We start from the raw sequence: 21,563 nt of genomic DNA, 5'->3' as shown, positions 1-21,563 counted from the left end.
TTCGTTTTTGACTTACGTTCATGTATGCCAATCGGACTTCTCCCACCGTAATCGAGAACCAATGGGAAGGCCATGGGTCGGAAGGTAGGCGGGGCTTAGTGAACACTACGGCGGAAAATGGCGCCCAGCTCGAAATCAGAAAAGGACGGTAACAAACAAACGCAGAGAAAACACAAAGAACATGTCGTCAAGCTTCTGAACCGTGGAAAGGTACGCAACAAACTAGACAAGAGAATGGCACAAGCATGGCTTTGACGAAGAATGTGTAGTCGCAGGGTCAATGTCTCGATAGTGCCAGACCCTGCGGATGCTAGCTAGTTAACGCGTTTTTAAGCACCAACGTTAGCAAGCAGGCTGACTCGTTAACAAGCCACCTTTGGCCAAAACCTAGATACAATCTATGATACCTAAGTTAAAAGGCTGGTTGCTATATTGTGTGAGGAAATGTTGCTAGCTAGTTAACCGTCTATCCCAAGCCACTTAGCTAGCTAACGTTTGTTGAACCGAGCAGTAAGCCAGCTAGCGCACGTTAACTGTTTATTTCACAATCAGTAACACAACAAGCTAACGCGCCAATTTACTAGTTTTGCATTTGTAGTCGCCGCGAGCTATTTCAGATCACTGCACGGCATGATTCCTCTGTGTTGCAATGTTTTTCAACTATGGTCTTGGGGACTGCTGGCCTTCTGTTTCAGCTAACGTTAAAGGTGATGCTGATCAGCGAGTTAAATCAGGTGTTAATGTTGACCCTAGAGACCTGGATGACAGAACACTGCTGGGTGGGTGTGTGTGTAGGTAGAGTGGTTAAGACTGTTTTCCTGGACTCCTACCAAGCCTCATCCGAGTGCTGTACGTAATCAAGCATCTCAGGGTAGGTGCTGATCTGAGGTCCCTCCTGTCAGTGTAATCTTACCCATAATCTGAAAGGCAAAACGGATTCTAAATCCTCTCGACTACTCTGAGATGGTTATACACACGACCCCCTGGACTAACAAGCTGTTTCAATGGAGGTTATTTATTGGGCACGTTGACCACTTTCCACTAACTTTCCACGTCCTCTCTCCTATAGTTGTCTGGCCAGTATTCTCAGCGCTTGTTCAGGAAACTACCACCGCGCGTCTGTGTTCCCCTGAAGAACATAGTCAGCGAGGAGTTCCTCAGAGCAGGGTGAGTGTTTTGAAAGAGTATGTCTTTCTACAATGTAGAAAATAGTGAAAATGACGACAATAAACTTGAGTGAGTAGGTGTGTAACTTTACACAGGTACTGTGTGTGTGTGTGTATATATACAGTACCAGTCAAAAGTTTGTTTTTTATTTGTACTGTTTTCTACATTGTATAATAATAGTGAAGACATCAAAACTATGAAATAACACATATGGACTCATGTAGTAAGTAAAAAAACAAATATTTGAGATTCTTCAAAGTAGCCACCCTTTGCTTGGTGACAGCTTTGCACACTCTTGGCATTCTCTCAACCAGCAACAGTCTCGAAGGAGTTCCCACATATGCTGAGCACTTGTTGGATGCTTTTCCTTCGCTCTGCCATCCAACTCATCCCAAACCATCTCAATTGGGTTGAGGTTGGGTGATTGTGGAGGCCAGTTCATCTGATGCAGCACTTTCCTTCTTGGTCTAATAGCCCTAACACATCTTAAAGGTGTGTTTTGGGTCATTGTTGTGTTGGAAAACTAATGATAGTCCCATTAAGTGCAAACCAGATGGCATATCTCTGCAGAATGCTGTGGTAGCCCTGCTAGTTCAGTGTGCCTTGAATTCTAAATAAATCACAAACCAGATGGCATATCTCTGCAGAATGCTGTGGTAGCCCTGCTAGTTCAGTGTGCCTTGAATTCTAAATAAATCACAAACCAGATGGCATATCTCTGCAGAATGCTGTGGTAGCCCTGCTAGTTCAGTGTGCCTTGAATTCTAAATAAATCACAAACCAGATGGCATATCTCTGCAGAATGCTGTGGTAGCCCTGCTAGTTCAGTGTGCCTTGAATTCTAAATAAATCACAAACCAGATGGCATATCTCTGCAGAATGCTGTGGTAGCCCTGCTAGTTCAGTGTGCCTTGAATTCTAAATAAATCACAAACCAGATGGCATATCTCTGCAGAATGCTGTGGTAGCCCTGCTAGTTCAGTGTGCCTTGAATTCTAAATAAATCACAAACCAGATGGCATATCTCTGCAGAATGCTGTGGTAGCCCTGCTAGTTCAGTGTGCCTTGAATTCTAAATAAATCACAGACAGTGTCACTAGCAAAGCACCATCACAACACCACCTCTGTTTCACAGTGGGAACCACACATACGGAGATCCTCCGTTCACCTACTCTGCGTGTTACAAAGACACAGCGGCTGTAACCAAACATCTCAAATTTGGACTCATCAGACCAAAGGACAGATTTCCACCGGTCAGATGTCCATTACTCGTGTTTCTTGGCCCAAGCAATTCATTGCAGCGTTTCAACCATGAAGGCCTGATTCACACAGTCTCCTCTGAACAGTTGATGTTGAGATGTCTGTTACTTGAACTCTGTGAAGCATATATTTGGGCTGCAATTTCTGAGGCTGTTAACTCAATTTAACTTATTCTCTGCAGCAGAGGTAACTCAGGTCCTTCCTTTCCTGTGGCGGTCCTCGTGAGAGCCAGTTTCACCATAGTGCTTCATGGTTTTTGCGACTGCACATGAAGAAACTTTAAGAGTTCTTGACATTTTCCAGATTGACTGACCTTCATGTCTTTAAAGGAAATATGGATTGTAATTTGTCTTTGCTTATTTGAGCTGTTCTTTGCCAAAATATGGACTTGTTCTTTTCCCAAATAGGGTTATCTTCTGTGTGTCACCCCTACCTTGTCACAACACACCTGATTGGATCAAACACTTTAAGAAGGAAAGAAATTCCACAAAGTAACTTAACAAGGCACACCTGTTAATGGAAGCTGGTTGAGAGAATGCCAAGTGTGCACAGCTGTTATCAAGGCAAAGGGTGGCTACTTTGAAGAATCTCAAATATAAAATATATTTTGATTTGTTGATCACTTTTTTGGGGGGTTACTACATGATTCCATGTGTGTTATTTCATAGTTTTGATGTCTTCACTATAATTCCACAATAAAATAAAGAAAAACCCTGGAGAAAGTAGGTGTCCAAACCTTTCTGTTACTGTGTGTATATGTACATACACTTACAGTTCAAACCGTTGACTGTTACTGTGTGTGTATGTACATACACTACAAACCTTTCTGTTACTGTGTGTGTATATGTACATACACTACAGTCCAAACCTTTCTGTTACTGTGTGTATATGTACATACACTACAAACCTTTCTGTTACTGTGTGTGTATATGTACATACACTACAAACCTTTCTGTTACTGTGTGTGTATATGTACATACACTACAGTTCAAACCTTTCTGTTACTGTGTGTATATGTACATACACTACAAACCTTTCTGTTACTGTGTGTATATGTACATACACTACAGTTCAAACCTTTCTGTTACTGTGTGTGTATATGTACATACACTACAAACCTTTCTGTTACTGTGTGTGTATATGTACATACACTACAGTTCAAACCTTTCTGTTACTGTGTGTATATGTACATACACTGCAAACCTTTCTGTTACTGTGTGTATATGTACATACACTACAAACCTTTCTGTTACTGTGTGTGTTCTATGTACATAACTACAGTTCAAACCTTTCTGTTACTGTGTGTGTATGTACATACACTACAGTTCAAACCTTTCTGTTACTGTGTGTATGTGTACATACACTACAAACCTTTCTGTTACTGTGTGTGTGTACATACACTACAGTTCAAACCTTTCTGTTACTGTGTGTGTATATGTACATACACTACAAACCTTTCTGTTACTGTGTGTGTATATGTACATACACTACAAACCTTTCTGTTACTGTGTGTGTATATGTACATACACTACAGTTCAAACCTTTCTGTTACTGTGTGTATATGTACATACACTACAAACCTTTCTGTTACTGTGTGTGTATATGTACATACACTACAGTTCAAACCTTTCTGTTACTGTGTGTGTATGTCTATATACACTACAAACCTTTCTGTTACTGTGTGTGTATATGTACATACACTACAGTTCAAACCTTTCTGTTACTGTGTGTGTATATGTACATACACTACAGTTCAAAGGTTTGGGGTCACTTATACATTTCTGCCTAGAAGGCCAGCATCCCGGAGTCTCCTCTTCACTGTTGACGTTGAGACTGGTGTTTTGCGGGTACTATTTAATGAAGCTGCCAGTTGAGGACTGGTGAGGCGTCTATTTCTCAAACTAGACACTCTAATGTACTTGTCCTCTTGCTCAGTTGTGCACCGGGGCCTCCCACTCCTCTTTCTATTCTGGTTAGAGCCAGTTTGCGATCATTACTGGCTGAATCCAAGGCTTGACGTAACAGAATGCTGCGACCGAAGTGAGAAGAATATAATAATATATAATATATGCCATTTAGCAGACGCTTTTATCCAAAGCGACTTAGTCATGTGTGCATACATTCTACGTATTTACAAGCGCCATGCTCTACCAACTGAGCTACTGAAGAGACGACCAATTTGCTAGTTACAGCATCAGCGGCCGCTCTGGGAAGAGTGGAGAGTGCAATGGTAGTTTGCCAGTTAACTTACAGCAGCGGGTCCCCTGAACGATAACGAAGAGGTAACGTTAGGTGAGAAGGTGAAGCGTACTTCATGAACTGTAACCGAAAAAACAACTGTCATTTGTAAAGTTTGAGGTGAGGGAAAAAGTGTGGTGGAACAAGTATGGTTAGCATTGTTAAGTATCTTGCCATCTGGATGGAATTCTCCGTTAGCGAACCAGAGAAATGTTGAGCAACATTGAGCCAACCGAACTAGCCAATTAAGTCATCTCCACACACACCTTGTGTCCCCACTCTCACACCCCTCCCTATCTCACACCCCTCCCTCTCTCTTGTTCCAGACACATCTTCCTGGGGTTCACTAAGTGTGGTCGTTACGTGCTGTCCTACACCAGTGATTGTGGAGAGGACGATGACTTCTCCTTCTACACCTATCACCTCTACTGGTGGGAGTTCAACCTACACAGCAGACTCAAACAGGTAGGTTGGACCGACTGGGAACCATCTCCAGTGTCGTCCGTGTGGCCTGAAGGGATGTGGGCCTGTAGAGCAGACCTACTACAGTACATGGACTGACTGGAAGTGGTCTCCAGTCCTTATAGCAGTAATGAGGTGGATGTTGCTGATTGGCCTGTCAACAGTTACACCAGCTACAATGGTGAGGAGATGGAGATGATTTCATCCCTCTTTCATCATTCTGTTGTCCCATTGTGCCCTTTTTAAAAACGTATCATCTCTTCTTTCTCTCTCCACCCCACTCCTCTCTCTCCATCCACCTCCTCTCTCTCCATCCACCTCCTCTCTCTCCATCCACCTCCTCTCTCTCCACCCACCTCCTCTCTCTCCACCCCCTCCTCTCTCTCCACCCCTCCTCTCTCTCCACCCCCTCCTCTCTCTCCACCCCCTCCTCTCTCTCCACCCCCACCTCTCTCTCCACCCCCTCCTCTCTCTCCACCCCCTCCTCTCTCTCCACCCACCTCCTCTCTCTCCACCCCCCTCCTCTCTCTCCACCCACCTCCTCTCTCTCCACCCACCTCCTCTCTCTCCATCCACCTCCTCTCTCTCCATCCACCTCCTCTCTCTCCACCCACCTCCTCTCTCTCCACCCACCTCCTCTCTCTCCACCCACCTCCTCTCTCTCCACCCACCTCCTCTCTCTCCATCCACCTCACTCTCCATCTCTCTCCATCCACCTCTCCTCCACCCCCTCTCTCTCCATCCACCTCCTCTCTCTCCATCCACCTCCTCTCTCTCCACCCACCTCCTCTCTCTCCACCCACCTCCTCTCTCTCCACCCCCTCCTCTCTCCATCCACCTCCTCTCTCTCCATCCACCTCCTCTCTCTCCACCCACCTCCTCTCTCTCCACCCACCTCTCTCTCTCCATCCACCTCCTCTCTCTCCATCCACCTCCTCTCTCTCCATCCACCTCCTCTCTCTCCATCCACCTCCTCTCTCTCCACCCACCTCCTCTCTCTCCACCCACCTCCTCTCTCTCCATCCACCTCCTCTCTCTCCACCTCTCTCTCCATCCACCTCCTCTCTCTCTCCCATCCACCTCCTCTCTCTCCATCCACCTCCTCTCTCTCCATCCACCTCTCTCCATCCACCTCCTCTCTCTCCACCCACCTCCTCTCTCTCCATCCACCTCCTCTCTCTCCACCCACCTCCTCTCTCTCCACCCACCTCCTCTCTCTCCATCCACCTCCTCTCTCTCCATCCACCTCCTCTCTCTCCATCCACCTCCTCTCTCTCCATCCACCTCCTCTCTCTCCATCCACCTCCTCTCTCTCCATCCACCTCCTCTCCTCCACCACCTCCTCTCCTCCACCCTCTCCACCCCCTCCTCCTCCCCCTCTCTCTCCACCCACCTCCTCTCTCTCCACCCCCTCCTCTCTCTCCACCCCCTCCTCTCTCTCCACCCCCTCCTCTCTCTCCACCCCCCTCCTCTCTCTCCCTCCACCTCCTCTCTCTCCACCCCCTCCTCTCTCTCCACCCACCACCTCCTCTCTCTCCACCCACCTCTCTCTCTCCCCATCTCCCTCAGGTGCACCATGTGCGTCTGTTTACAGGTGAGGACATCTACAGTGATCTATACCTGACAGTGTGTGAGTGGCCCAACGACCACTCCAAGATCGTCATCTTTGGCTTCAAGTAAGACATCAAGCCAGCGTACATTTGGTCTTTGTAGAGATGATGCCTGTGATCAGATCAGTGACTGGACATTTCTGCATGTTCTCTCTTTCTCTCCCTCCCTCATCTCTCTTTTCCCTCCAACACCCCTATACTCTATCCACCCTCCCCCATACTCTCTCTCTCCCTCCCTCATCTCTCTTTTCCCTCCAACACCCCTACACTCTACCCACCCTCCCCCATACTCTCTCTCTCCCTCCCTCATCTCTCTTTTCCCTCCAACACCCCTACACTCTACCCACCCTACCCCATACTCTCTCCCTCCCTCATCTCTCTTTTCCCTCCAACACCCCTACACTCTACCCACCCTCCCCCATACTCTCTCTCTCTCTCCCTCACTCATCTCTCTTTTCCCTCCAACATCCCTACACTCTACCCACCCTACCCCATACTCTCTCTCTCCCCTCACTCATCTCTCTTTTCCCTCCAACATCCTACCCACTCTACCCACCCTAACATCCCTACACCCCTCTCTCTCTCCCTCATCTCTCTTTTCCCTCCAACACCCCTCACTCTACCCACCCTCCCCCATACCCTCATCTCTCTCCCTTTTCTACCCTCCAACCCCCATACTCACTCTCTCTCACTCCCTCTCTCTTTTCCCTCCAACACTCATCTACCCACCCTCCCCATTTCCTCTCCCTCACCCCTTTTCCCTCCACACTCTACCCACCCACCTCTCCCCCATACATCCCCTCACTCTCCCACCCTCCCCTCTCTCTCTCTTTTCCCTCCAACATCCCTACACTCTCACCCTCCCCATCTCTCTTTTCCCTCCAACATCCCTACACTCTACCCACCCTACCCCATACTCTCTCTCTCCCTCATCTCTCTTTTTCCCTCCAACACCCCTACACTCTACCCACCCTACCCCATACTCTCTCTCCCTCACTCATCTCTCTTTTCCCTCCAACACCCCTACACTCTACCCACCCTACCCCATACTCTCTCTCTCCCTCACTCATCTCTCTTTTCCCTCCAACATCCCTACACTCTACCCACCCTCCCCCATACTCTCTCTCTCCCCTCTCTGTGTCAGTACTCGTAGCTCCAGCTCAGTGTTGATGAATCTGATGATGAGTGATGAGAACAACAGAGATATCTACATCACCATCGCCTCCATGCCTCCTCTCAGACCCTGCTCTCAATGCTGCCCTCCAAATACCTCTACCATACGCACAGGTATACGCACACATACACACACACATACATACATACATACATACATACATACATACATACATACATACATACATACATACATACATACATACATACATACATACATATACACACACACTGTACCGGTTTTGACTTGAGGTTATTATTGATAGGGGTGCCAGGTAGGTTGTCCTCCCAGAGAAAACATTGGTTTCTCCTTTTTGTTTGGGAGGGAATGAGTCCCATCTGGTCCGTCAAGTCTACACCAATACAAAGGACTTATGTATAAGTCAGGATGGAAATAAACTTTTCATAAACCCTTAAAACATTGGAAAGAACTTCAAAAACAACTATATTATTTTGCGTGGGTTGTATTAGCAACACCAATGATTACACACACACACACATATATAAGCATATCACAATGAGTTCTGGTTCCTCCAGAAATGTCCTGTACCTCGGGCCTAAAAAGAGTCCAGCCCGGAAAAGGAGTTCAGGGAACTCAAGTGACTTGTGTCACGCAATGTTTGTCCGTTCATTCCGTGTAGCGTAAACCCAGTATTAAACATACAATCAATATAACAATTATTTTACCACAGGACTTTAAAGCGTATCAACTCTTACTAAGTCCTCAACTACAACTAACTACATAAATCATCACAGTATACCTCACATCAAAACAAATGAAATACCGTATACAGAAAGGTTGTGGTCAGTCGGTCAGTCAGACAATCCAGTCCGCCAGCAGATCTCCAGCGGAGAACGGAGAGGTGTAAGTCCACGGACGCAAAGAGTGGATCCCATCCCGAGTGAACTCTCTTAGGCTACAAAACACACGGAATCGAGAAGCTTCGGGAACTGAGGGTTAAACACATCCTCAGTCACGTCTCCATCACAACCAGCTGATGCTGTTTAATAGGGAATTAAAGGGAAAGGCCCCTATTGGAAGGAGAAGCACTGAGACGGTTCAGAAACATTCAGGGCCGTCACAACACACACACACACTCTCAGACCCTGCTCTCAGTGCTGTCCAACACCTCTACCATACCACAGGTACACACACACACTCTCAGACCCTGCTCTCAGTGCTGTCCAACACCTCTACCATACCACAGGTACACACACACACTCTCAGACCCTGCTCTCAGTGCTGTCCAACACCTCTACCATACCACAGGTACACACACACACTCTCAGACCCTGCTCTCAGTGCTGTCCAACACCTCTACCATACCACAGGTACACACACACTCTCAGACCCTGCTCTCAGTGCTGTCCAACAGCTCTACCATACCACAGGTACACAACACACTCTCAGACCCTGCTCTCAGTGCTGTCCAACACCTCTACCATACCACAGGTACACATACACACTCTCAGACCCTGCTCTCAGTGCTGTCCAACACCTGCTACCACAGGTACACACACACCTCAGACCATACCAGACCCTGCTGTAACTACCATACCACAGGTACACACACACACTCTCAGACCCTGCTCTCAGTGCTGTCCAACACCACACTACCATACCACAGGTACACATACACACTCTCAGACCCTGCTCTCAGTGCTGTCCAACACCTCTACCATACACACAGGTACACACCACACACACACACTCTCAGACCCTGCTCTCAGTGCTGTCCAACACCTCTACCATACCACAGGTACACACACACTCTCAGACCCTGCTCTCAGTGCTGTCCAACACCTCTACTATACCACAGGTACAAACCTCTACCACCAGGTACACATGGACCCTGCTCTCAGTGCTGTCCAACACCTCTACCATACCACAGGTACTGTCCACATCTACACACTCTCAGACCCTGCTCTCAGTGCTGTCCAACACCTCTACCATACCACAGGTACACATACACACTCTCAGACCCTGCTCTCAGTGCTGTCCAACACCTCTACCATACCACAGGTACACACACACACTCTCAGACCCTGCTCTCAGTGCTGTCCAACACCTCTACCATACCACAGGTACACACACACACTCTCAGACCCTGCTCTCAGTGCTGTCCAACACCTCTACCATACCACAGGTACACATACACACTCTCAGACCCTGCTCTCAGTGCTGTCCAACACCTCTACCATACCACAGGTACACATACACACTCTCAGACCCTGCTCTCAGTGCTGTCCAACACCTCTACCATACCACAGGTACACATACACACTCTCAGACCCTGCTCTCAGTGCTGTCCAACACCTCTACCATACCACAGGTACACATACACACTCTCAGACCCTGCTCTCAGTGCTGTCCAACACCTCTACCATACCACAGGTACACATACACACTCTCAGACCCTGCTCTCAGTGCTGTCCAACACCTCTACCATACCACAGGTACACATACACACTCTCAGACCCTGCTCTCAGTGCTGTCCAACACCTCTACCATACCACAGGTACACATACACACTCTCAGACCCTGCTCTCAGTGCTGTCCAACACCTCTACCATACCACAGGTACACACACACACTCTCAGACCCTGCTCTCAGTGCTGTCCAACACCTCTACCATACCACAGGTACACACACACACTCTCAGACCCTGCTCTCAGTGCTGTCCAACACCTCTACCATACCACAGGTACACACACGTTTCTCCTCTAGCTATCAAACACACAGACAAACCTAGACCCTGGTGGTCCAAACAAACCACAGGTAAACCGTTTTCTGTCCTCTTTTAAAAACAAGACAAACCTAATGGTGGCTCAACAAACACTATTTTCCGTTAAAAAAACAGTCTCTTGTGTCTGGAACTTGGTATATGTTGAACAGTCTCTCTCTCTCTAGGTAGTGGAGAGTGTCTGGAACATGGTTATATGTTGAACAGTCTCTCTAGGTAGTGGAGAGTGTCTGGAACATGGTTATATGTTGAACAGTCTCTCTCTCTAGGTAGTGGAGAGTGTCTGGAACATGGTTATATGTTGAACAGTCTCTCTCTCTAGGTAGTGGAGAGTGTCTGGAACATGGTTATATGTTGAACAGTCTCTCTCTAGGTAGTGGAGAGTGTCTGGAACATGGTTATATGTTGAACAGTCTCTAGGTAGTGGAGAGTGTCTGGAACATGGTTATATGTTGAACAGTCTCTCTCTCTCTAGGTAGTGGAGAGTGTCTGGAACATGGTTATATGTTGAACAGTCTCTCTCTCTAGGTAGTGGAGAGTGTCTGGAACATGGTTATATGTTGAACAGTCTCTCTAGGTAGTGGAGAGTGTCTGGAACATGGCTATATGTTGAACAGTCTCTCTCTCTCTAGGTAGTGGAGAGTGTCTGGAACATGGCTATATGTTGAACAGTCTCTCTCTCTCTAGGTAGTGGAGAGTGTCTGGAACATGGTTATATGTTGAACAGTCTCTCTAGGTAGTGGAGAGTGTCTGGAACATGGCTATATGTTGAACAGTCTCTCTCTCTCTAGGTAGTGGAGAGTGTCTGGAACATGGTTATATGTTGAACAGTCTCTCTCTCTCTAGGTAGTGGAGAGTGTCTGGAACATGGTTATATGTTGAACAGTCTCTCTCTCTAGGTAGTGGAGAGTGTCTGGAACATGGTTATATGTTGAACAGTCTCTCTCTCTAGGTAGTGGAGAGTGTCTGGAACATGGCTATATGTTGAACAGTCTCTCTCTCTCTAGGTAGTGGAGAGTGTCTGGAACATGGCTATATGTTGAACAGTCTCTCTCTAGGTAGTGGAGAGTGTCTGGAACATGGTTATATGTTGAACAGTCTCTCTCTCTCTAGGTAGTGGAGAGTGTCTGGAACATGGTTATATGTTGAACAGTCTCTCTCTCTCTAGGTAGTGGAGAGTGTCTGGAACATGGTTATATGTTGAACAGTCTCTCTCTCTCTAGGTAGTGGAGAGTGTCTGGAACATGGCTATATGTTTAACAGTCTCTCTCTCTAGGTAGTGGAGAGTGTCTGGAACATGGTTATATGTTGAACAGTCTCTCTCTCTCTCTAGGTAGTGGAGAGTGTCTGGAACATGGTTATATGTTGAACAGTCTCTCTCTCTAGGTAGTGGAGAGTGTCTGGAACATGGTTATATGTTGAACAGTCTCTCTCTCTAGGTAGTGGAGAGTGTCTGGAACATGGTTATATGTTGAACAGTCTCTCTCTCTCTAGGTAGTGGAGAGTGTCTGGAACATGGTTATATGTTGAACAGTCTCTCTCTCTAGGTAGTGGAGAGTGTCTGGAACATGGTTATATGTTGAACAGTCTCTCTCTCTCTAGGTAGTGGAGAGTGTCTGGAACATGGTTATATGTTGAACAGTCTCTCTCTCTAGGTAGTGGAGAGTGTCTGGAACATGGTTATATGTTGAACAGTCTCTCTCTCTCTCGTAGTGGAGAGTGTCTGGAACATGGTTATATGTTGAACAGTCTCTCTCTCTCTAGGTAGTGGAGAGTGTCTGGAACATGGTTATATGTTGAACAGTCTCTCTCTCTAGGTAGTGGAGAGTGTCTGGAACATGGTTATATGTTGAACAGTCTCTCCAGGTAGTGGAGAGTGTCTGGAACATGGCTATATGTTGAACAGTCTCTCTCTCTCTAGTAGTGGAGAGTGTCTGGAACATGGTTATATGTTGAACAGTCTCTCTCTAGGTAGTGGAGAGTGTCTGGAACATGGTTATATGTTGAACAGTCTCTCTCTCTCTAGGTAGTGGAGAGTGTCTGGAACATGGTTATATGTTGAACAGTCTCTCTCTAGGTAGTGGAGAGTGTCTGGAACATGGTTATATGTTGAACAGTCTCTCTCTAGGTAGTGGAGAGTGTCTGGAACATGGTTATATGTTGAACAGTCTCTCTCTCTAGGTAGTGGAGAGTGTCTGGAACATGGTTATATGTTGAACAGTCTCTCTCTCTCTAGGTAGTGGAGAGTGTCTGGAACATGGTTATATGTTGAACAGTCTCTCTCTCTCTAGTAGTGGAGAGTGTCTGGAACATGGTTATATGTTGAACAGTCTCTCTGGAGAGTGTCTGGAACATGGTTAGGTAGTGGAGAGTGTCTGGAACATGGCTATATGTTGAACAGTCTCTCTCTCTCTAGGTAGTGGAGAGTGTCTGGAACATGGCTATATGTTGAACAGTCTCTCTAGGTAGTGGAGAGTGTCTGGAACATGGCTATATGTTGAACAGTCTCTCTCTCTCTAGGTAGTGGAGAGTGTCTGGAACATGGTTATATGTTGAACAGTCTCTCTCTGTAGGTAGTGGAGAGTGTCTGGAACATGGCTATATGTTGAACAGTCTCTCTCTCTCTAGGTAGTGGAGAGTGTCTGGAACATGGTTATATGTTGAACAGTCTCTCTCTCTAGGTAGTGGAGAGTGTCTGGAACATGGTTATATGTTGAACAGTCTCTCTCTCTAGGTAGTGGAGAGTGTCTGGAACATGGCTATATGTTGAACAGTCTCTAGGTAGTGGAGAGTGTCTGGAACATGGTTATATGTTGAACAGTCTCTCTCTAGGTAGTGGAGAGTGTCTGGAACATGGTTATATGTTGAACAGTCTCTCTCAGGTAGTGGAGAGTGTCTGGAACATGGTTATATGTTGAACAGTCTCTCTCTCTCTAGGTAGTGGAGAGTGTCTGGAACATGGTTATATGTTGAACAGTCTCTCTCTCTAGGTGGAGAGTGTCTGGAACATGGTTATATGTTGAACAGTCTCTCTCTCTCTAGGTAGTGGAGAGTGTCTGGAACATGGTTATATGTTGAACAGTCTCTCTCTAGGTAGTGGAGAGTGTCTGGAACATGGTTATATGTTGAACAGTCTCTCTCTAGGTAGTGGAGAGTGTCTGGAACATGGTTATATGTTGAACAGTCTCTAGGTAGTGGAGAGTGTCTGGAACATGGTTATATGTTGAACAGTCTCTCTCTCTCTAGGTAGTGGAGAGTGTCTGGAACATGGTTATATGTTGAACAGTCTCTCTCTCTAGGTAGTGGAGAGTGTCTGGAACATGGTTAGGTAGTGGAGAGTGTCTGGAACATGGTTATATGTTGAACAGTCTCTCTCTCTCTAGGTAGTGGAGAGTGTCTGGAACATGGTTATATGTTGAACAGTCTCTCTCTCTCTAGGTAGTGGAGAGTGTCTGGAACATGGTTATATGTTGAACAGTCTCTCTCTCTAGGTAGTGGAGAGTGTCTGGAACATGGTTATATGTTGAACAGTCTCTCTCTCTAGGTAGTGGAGAGTGTCTGGAACATGGTTATATGTTGAACAGTCTCTCTCTCTAGGTAGTGGAGAGTGTCTGGAACATGGTTATATGTTGAACAGTCTCTCTCTCTCTAGGTAGTGGAGAGTGTCTGGAACATGGTTATATGTTGAACAGTCTCTCTCTCTAGGTAGTGGAGAGTGTCTGGAACATGGTTATATGTTGAACAGTCTCTCTCTCTAGGTAGTGGAGAGTGTCTGGAACATGGTTATATGTTGAACAGTCTCTCTCTAGGTAGTGGAGAGTGTCTGGAACATGGTTATATGTTGAACAGTCTCTCTCTCTCTAGGTAGTGGAGAGTGTCTGGAACATGGTTATATGTTGAACAGTCTCTCTCTCTAGGTAGTGGAGAGTGTCTGGAACATGGTTATATGTTGAACAGTCTCTCTCTCTAGGTAGTGGAGAGTGTCTGGAACATGGTTATATGTTGAACAGTCTCTCTCTCTCTCTGTAGGTAGTGGAGAGTGTCTGGAACATGGTTATATGTTGAACAGTCTCTCTCTCTCTCTGTAGGTAGTGGAGAGTGTCTGGAACATGGTTATATGTTGAACAGTCTCTCTCTCTCTCTCTCTCTAGGTAGTGGAGAGTGTCTGGAACATGGTTATATGTTGAACAGTCTCTCTCTCTCTAGGTAGTGGAGAGTGTCTGGAACATGGTTATATGTTGAACAGTCTCTCTCTCTCTAGGTAGTGGAGAGTGTCTGGAACATGGTTATATGTTGAACAGTTGAACAGTCTCTCTCTAGGTAGTGGAGAGTGTCTGGAACATGGTTATATGTTGAACAGTCTCTCTCTCTAGGTAGTGGAGAGTGTCTGGAACATGGTTATATGTTGAACAGTCTCTCTCTAGGTAGTGGAGAGTGTCTGGAACATGGTTATATGTTGAACAGTCTCTCTCTCTCTAGGTAGTGGAGAGTGTCTGGAACATGGTTATATGTTGAACAGTCTCTCTCTCTCTAGGTAGTGGAGTGGAACATGTCTGGAACATGGTTATATGTTGAACAGTCTCTCTCTCTCTAGGTAGTGGAGAGTGTCTGGAACATGGCTATATGTTGAACAGTCTCTCTCTCTAGGTAGTGGAGAGTGTCTGGAACATGGTTATATGTTGAACAGTCTCTCTCTCTAGGTAGTGGAGAGTGTCTGGAACATGGTTATATGTTGAACAGTCTCTCTCTCTCTAGGTAGTGGAGTGGAGTGTCTGGAACATGGTTATATGTTGAACAGTCTCTCTAGGTAGTGGAGAGTGTCTGGAACATGGTTATATGTTGAACAGTCTCTCTCTCTCTAGGTAGTGGAGAGTGTCTGGAACATGGTTATATGTTGAACAGTCTCTCTAGGTAGTGGAGAGTGTCTGGAACATGGTTATATGTTGAACAGTCTCTCTCTCTCTAGGTAGTGGAGAGTGTCTGGAACATGGTTATATGTTGAACAGTCTCTCTAGGTAGTGGAGAGTGTCTGGAACATGGTTATATGTTGAACAGTCTCTCTCTCTAGGTAGTGGAGAGTGTCTGGAACATGGCTATATGTTGAACAGTCTCTCTCTCTCTAGGTAGTGGAGAGTGTCTGGAACATGGTTATATGTTGAACAGTCTCTCTCTCTCTAGGTAGTGGAGAGTGTCTGGAACATGGCTATATGTTGAACAGTCTCTCTAGGTAGTGGAGAGTGTCTGGAACATGGCTATATGTTGAACAGTCTCTCTCTCTAGGTAGTGGAGAGTGTCTGGAACATGGTTATATGTTGAACAGTCTCTCTCTCTCTAGGTAGTGGAGAGTGTCTGGAACATGGTTATATGTTGAACAGTCTCTCTCTCTCTAGGTAGTGGAGAGTGTCTGGAACATGGTTATATGTTGAACAGTCTCTCTCTCTCTAGGTAGTGGAGAGTGTCTGGAACATGGTTATATGTTGAACAGTCTCTCTCTCTCTGGTAGTGGGAGAGTGTCTGGAACATGGTTATATGTTGAACAGTCTCTCTCTCTAGGTAGTGGAGAGTGTCTGGAACATGGTTATATGTTGAACAGTCTCTCTCTCTAGGTAGTGGAGAGTGTCTGGAACATGGTTATATGTTGAACAGTCTCTCTCTCTAGGTTATATGTTATATGAACAGTCTCTCTCTCTAGGTAGTGGAGAGTGTCTGGAACATGGTTATATGTTGAACAGTCTCTCTCTCTAGGTAGTGGAGAGTGTCTGGAACATGGTTATATGTTGAACAGTCTCTCTCTCTAGGTAGTGGAGAGTGTCTGGAACATGGTTATATGTTGAACAGTCTCTCTAGGTAGTGGAGAGTGTCTGGAACATGGTTATATGTTGAACAGTCTCTCTCTCTCTAGGTAGTGGAGAGTGTCTGGAACATGGTTATATGTTGAACAGTCTCTCTCTCTAGGTAGTGGAGAGTGTCTGGAACATGGTTATATGTTGAACAGTCTCTCTCTCTAGGTAGTGGTGTGGAGAGTGTCTGGTAGTGGACATGGTTATATGTTGAACAGTCTCTCTCTCTAGGTAGTGGAGAGTGTCTGGAACATGGTTATATGTTGAACAGTCTCTCTCTCTCTAGGTAGTGGAGAGTGTCTGGAACATGGTTATATGTTGAACAGTCTCTCTCTCTCTCTAGGTAGTGGAGAGTGTCTGGAACATGGTTATATGTTGAACAGTCTCTCTCTCTAGGTAGTGGAGAGTGTCTGGAACATGGTTATATGTTGAACAGTCTCTCTCTCTCTAGGTAGTGGAGAGTGTCTGGAACATGGTTATATGTTGAACAGTCTCTCTCTCTAGTGGTAGTGGAGTGTCTGGAACATGGTTATATGTTGAACAGCTCTCTAGGTAGTGGAGAGTGTCTGGAACATGGTTATATGTTGAACAGTCTCTCTCTCTCTAGGTAGTGGAGAGAACATGTTATATGTTGAACATGGTTATATGTTGAACAGTCTCTCTCTGTAGGTAGTGGAGAGTGTCTGGAACATGGTTATATGTTGAACAGTCTCTCTCTCTCTAGGTAGTGGAGAGTGTCTGGAACATGGTTATATGTTGAACAGTCTCTCTCTCTCTAGGTAGTGGAGAGTGTCTGGAACATGGTTATATGTTGAACAGTCTCTCTCTCTCTAGGTAGTGGAGAGTGTCTGGAACATGGTTATATGTTGAACAGTCTCTCTCTCTCTAGGTAGTGGAGAGTGTCTGGAACATGGTTATATATGTTGAACAGTCTCTCTCTCTCTAGGTAGTGGAGAGTGTCTGGAACATGGTTATATGTTGAACAGTCTCTCTCTCTCTAGGTAGTGGAGAGTGTCTGGAACATGGTTATATGTTGAACAGTCTCTCTCTCTCTCTAGGTAGTGGAGAGTGTCTGGAACATGGTTATATGTTGAACAGTCTCTCTCTCTAGGTAGTGGAGAGTGTCTGGAACATGGTTATATGTTGAACAGTCTCTCTCTCTGTAGGTAGTGGAGAGTGTCTGGAACATGGTTATATGTTGAACAGTCTCTCTCTCTAGGTAGTGGAGAGTGTCTGGAACATGGTTATATGTTGAACAGTCTCTCTCTCTAGGTAGTGGAGAGTGTCTGGAACATGGTTATATGTTGAACAGTCTCTCTCTCTCTAGGTAGTGGAGAGTGTCTGGAACATGGTTATATGTTGAACAGTCTCTAGTGGAGAGTGTCTGGAACATGGTTATATGTTGAACAGTCTCTCTCTCTAGGTAGTGGAGTGTCTGGAACATGGTTATATGTTGAACAGTCTCTCTCTCTAGGTAGTGGAGAGTGTCTGGAACATGGTTATATGTTGAACAGTCTCTCTCTAGGTAGTGGAGAGTGTCTGGAACATGGTTATATGTTGAACAGTCTCTCTCTCTCTAGGTAGTGGAGAGTGTCTGGAACATGGTTATATGTTGAACAGTCTCTCTAGGTAGTGGAGAGTGTCTGGAACATGGTTATATGTTGAACAGTCTCTCTCTCTCTAGGTAGTGGAGAGTGTCTGGAACATGGTTATATGTTGAACAGTCTCTCTAGGTAGTGGAGAGTGTCTGGAACATGGTTATATGTTGAACAGTCTCTCTCTCTCTAGGTAGTGGAGAGTGTCTGGAACATGGTTATATGTTGAACAGTCTCTCTCTCTAGGTAGTGGAGAGTGTCTGGAACATGGTTATATGTTGAACAGTCTCTCTCTCTAGGTAGTGGAGAGTGTCTGGAACATGGCTATATGTTGAACAGTCTCTCTCTCTAGGTAGTGGAGAGTGTCTGGAACATGGTTATATGTTGAACAGTCTCTCTCTCTCTAGGTAGTGGAGAGTGTCTGGAACATGGTTATATGTTGAACAGTCTCTCTCTAGGTAGTGGAGAGTGTCTGGAACATGGTTATATGTTGAACAGTCTCTCTCTCTCTCTAGGTAGTGGAGAGTGTCTGGAACATGGTTATATGTTGAACAGTCTCTCTCTCTCTGTAGGTAGTGGAGAGTGTCTGGAACATGGCTATATGTTGAACAGTCTCTCTCTCTCTAGGTAGTGGAGAGTGTCTGGAACATGGCTATATGTTGAACAGTCTCTCTCTCTCTAGGTAGTGGAGAGTGTCTGGAACATGGTTATATGTTGAACAGTCTCTCTCTAGTGGAGAGTGTCTGGAACATGGTTATATGGTAGTGGAGAGTGTCTGGAACATGGTTATATGTTGAACAGTCTCTCTCTCTAGGTAGTGGAGAGTGTCTGGAACATGGCTATATGTTGAACAGTCTCTCTCTCTCTAGGTAGTGGAGAGTGTCTGGAACATGGTTATATGTTGAACAGTCTCTCTCTCTAGGTAGTGGAGAGTGTCTGGAACATGGCTATATGTTGAACAGTCTCTCTCTCTGTAGGTAGTGGAGAGTGTCTGGAACATGGCTATATGTTGAACAGTCTCTCTCTCTGTAGGTAGTGGAGAGTGTCTGGAACATGGCTATATGTTGAACAGTCTCTCTCTCTCTAGGTAGTGGAGAGTGTCTGGAACATGGCTATATGTTGAACAGTCTCTCTCTCTCTAGGTAGTGGAGAGTGTCTGGAACATGGTTATATGTTGAACAGTCTCTCTAGGTAGTGGAGAGTGTCTGGAACATGGTTATATGTTGAACAGTCTCTCTAGGTAGTGGAGAGTGTCTGGAACATGGTTATATGTTGAACAGTCTCTCTCTCTCTAGGTAGTGGAGAGTGTAGTGGAACATGGTTATATGTTGAACAGTCTCTCTCTCTAGGTAGTGGAGAGTGTCTGGAACATGGTTATATGTTGAACAGTCTCTCTCTCTCTAGGTAGTGGAGAGTGTCTGGAACATGGTTATATGTTGAACAGTCTCTCTAGGTAGTGGAGAGTGTCTGGAACATGGTTATATGTTGAACAGTCTCTCTCTCTCTAGGTAGTGGAGAGTGTCTGGAACATGGTTATATGTTGAACAGTCTCTCTAGGTAGTGGAGAGTGTCTGGAACATGGTTATATGTTGAACAGTCTCTCTCTCTAGGTAGTGGAGAGTGTCTGGAACATGGTTATATGTTGAACAGTCTCTCTCTCTCTAGGTAGTGGAGAGTGTCTGGAACATGGTTATATGTTGAACAGTCTCTCTCTCTAGGTAGTGGAGAGTGTCTGGAACATGGTTATATGTTGAACAGTCTCTCTCTCTAGGTAGTGGAGAGTGTCTGGAACATGGTTATATGTTGAACAGTCTCTCTCTCTCTAGGTAGTGGAGAGTGTCTGGAACATGGTTATATGTTGAACAGTCTCTCTCTCTCTAGGTAGTGGAGAGTGTCTGGAACATGGTTATATGTTGAACAGTCTCTCTCTCTAGGTAGTGGAGAGTGTCTGGAACATGGTTATATGTTGAACAGTCTCTCTCTCTAGGTAGTGGAGAGTGTCTGGAACATGGTTATATGTTGAACAGTCTCTCTCTCTAGGTAGTGGAGAGTGTCTGGAACATGGTTATCTCTCTCTCTAGGTAGTGGAGAGTGTCTGGAACATGGTTATATGTTGAACAGTCTCTCTAGGTAGTGGAGAGTGTCTGGAACATGGTTATATGTTGAACAGTCTCTCTCTCTCTAGGTAGTGGAGAGTGTCTGGAACATGGTTATATGTTGAACAGTCTCTCTCTCTCTAGGTAGTGGAGAGTGTCTGGAACATGGTTATATGTTGAACAGTCTCTCTCTCTCTAGGTAGTGGAGAGTGTCTGGAACATGGCTATATGTTGAACAGTCTCTCTCTCTCTAGGTAGTGGAGAGTGTCTGGAACATGGCTATATGTTGAACAGTCTCTCTCTCTCTAGGTAGTGGAGAGTGTCTGGAACATGGTTATATGTTGAACAGTCTCTCTCTCTCTCTAGGTAGTGGAGAGTGTCTGGAACATGGTTATATGTTGAACAGTCTCTCTCTCTCTAGGTAGTGGAGAGTGTCTGGAACATGGCTATATGTTGAACAGTCTCTCTCTCTAGGTAGTGTAGTGTCTCTCTCTCTCTAGGTAGTGGAGTGTGGTGGAACATGGTTATATGTTGAACAGTCTCTAGTGGAGAGTGTCTCTGGTTATATGTTGAACAGTCTCTCTCTCTCTAGGTATATGGAGTGGAGAGTGTCTGGAACATGGTTATATGTTGAACAGTCTCTCTCTCTCTAGGTAGTGGAGAGTGTCTGGAACATGGTTATATGTTGAACAGTCTCTCTAGGTAGTGGAGAGTGTCTGGAACATGGTTATATGTTGAACAGTCTCTCTCTCTCTAGGTAGTGGAGAGTGTCTGGAACATGGTTATATGTTGAACAGTCTCTCTAGGTAGTGGAGAGTGTCTGGAACATGGTTATATGTTGAACAGTCTCTCTCTCTCTAGGTAGTGGAGAGTGTCTGGAACATGGTTATATGTTGAACAGTCTCTCTCTCTCTCTGGTTATATGTTGAACAGTCTCTCTCTCTGTAGGTAGTGGAGAGTGTCTGGAACATGGTTATATGTTGAACAGTCTCTCTCTCTCTAGGTAGTGGAGAGTGTCTGGAACATGGTTATATGTTGAACAGTCTCTCTAGGTAGTGGAGAGTGTCTGGAACATGGTTATATGTTGAACAGTCTCTCTCTCTCTAGGTAGTGGAGAGTGTCTGGAACATGGTTATATGTTGAACAGTCTCTCTCTCTCTAGGTAGTGGAGAGTGTCTGGAACATGGTTATATGTTGAACAGGTCTGGAACATGGTTATATGTTGAACAGTCTCTCTAGGTAGTGGAGAGTGTCTGGAACATGGTTATATGTTGAACAGTCTCTCTCTCTCTAGGTAGTGGAGAGTGTCTGGAACATGGTTATATGTTGAACAGTCTCTCTCTCTGTAGGTAGTGGAGAGTGTCTGGAACATGGTTAT

At 45.5% G+C, this 21,563-nt stretch overlaps 1 protein-coding gene across 1 annotated transcript in view; it reads left to right on the top strand.

The window, feature by feature from the left end:
* Positions 1 to 44: 44 nt before the first annotated feature.
* Positions 45 to 21,563, top strand: part of LOC127931952 (DDB1- and CUL4-associated factor 15-like) — a 77,920-nt gene continuing 56,401 nt past the window's right edge. Inside the window, exons 1-5 of the mRNA XM_052526109.1 lie at positions 45 to 210; positions 1,070 to 1,167; positions 4,992 to 5,130; positions 6,697 to 6,803; positions 7,882 to 8,024. Of these exons, the coding sequence (XP_052382069.1) occupies positions 118 to 210; positions 1,070 to 1,167; positions 4,992 to 5,130; positions 6,697 to 6,803; positions 7,882 to 8,024 (580 nt within the window). The 5' untranslated portion in view covers positions 45 to 117. The remainder of the gene's footprint in view (positions 211 to 1,069; positions 1,168 to 4,991; positions 5,131 to 6,696; positions 6,804 to 7,881; positions 8,025 to 21,563) is intronic.

Source organism: Oncorhynchus keta, chromosome 10 (genome assembly GCF_023373465.1).
Source record: "Oncorhynchus keta strain PuntledgeMale-10-30-2019 chromosome 10, Oket_V2, whole genome shotgun sequence".
Classification (NCBI taxonomy): Eukaryota; Metazoa; Chordata; class Actinopteri; order Salmoniformes; family Salmonidae; genus Oncorhynchus; species Oncorhynchus keta.
The sequence above is the reverse complement of the archived record's forward strand: the minus strand, read 5'-3'. Positions and strand labels throughout refer to the sequence as shown.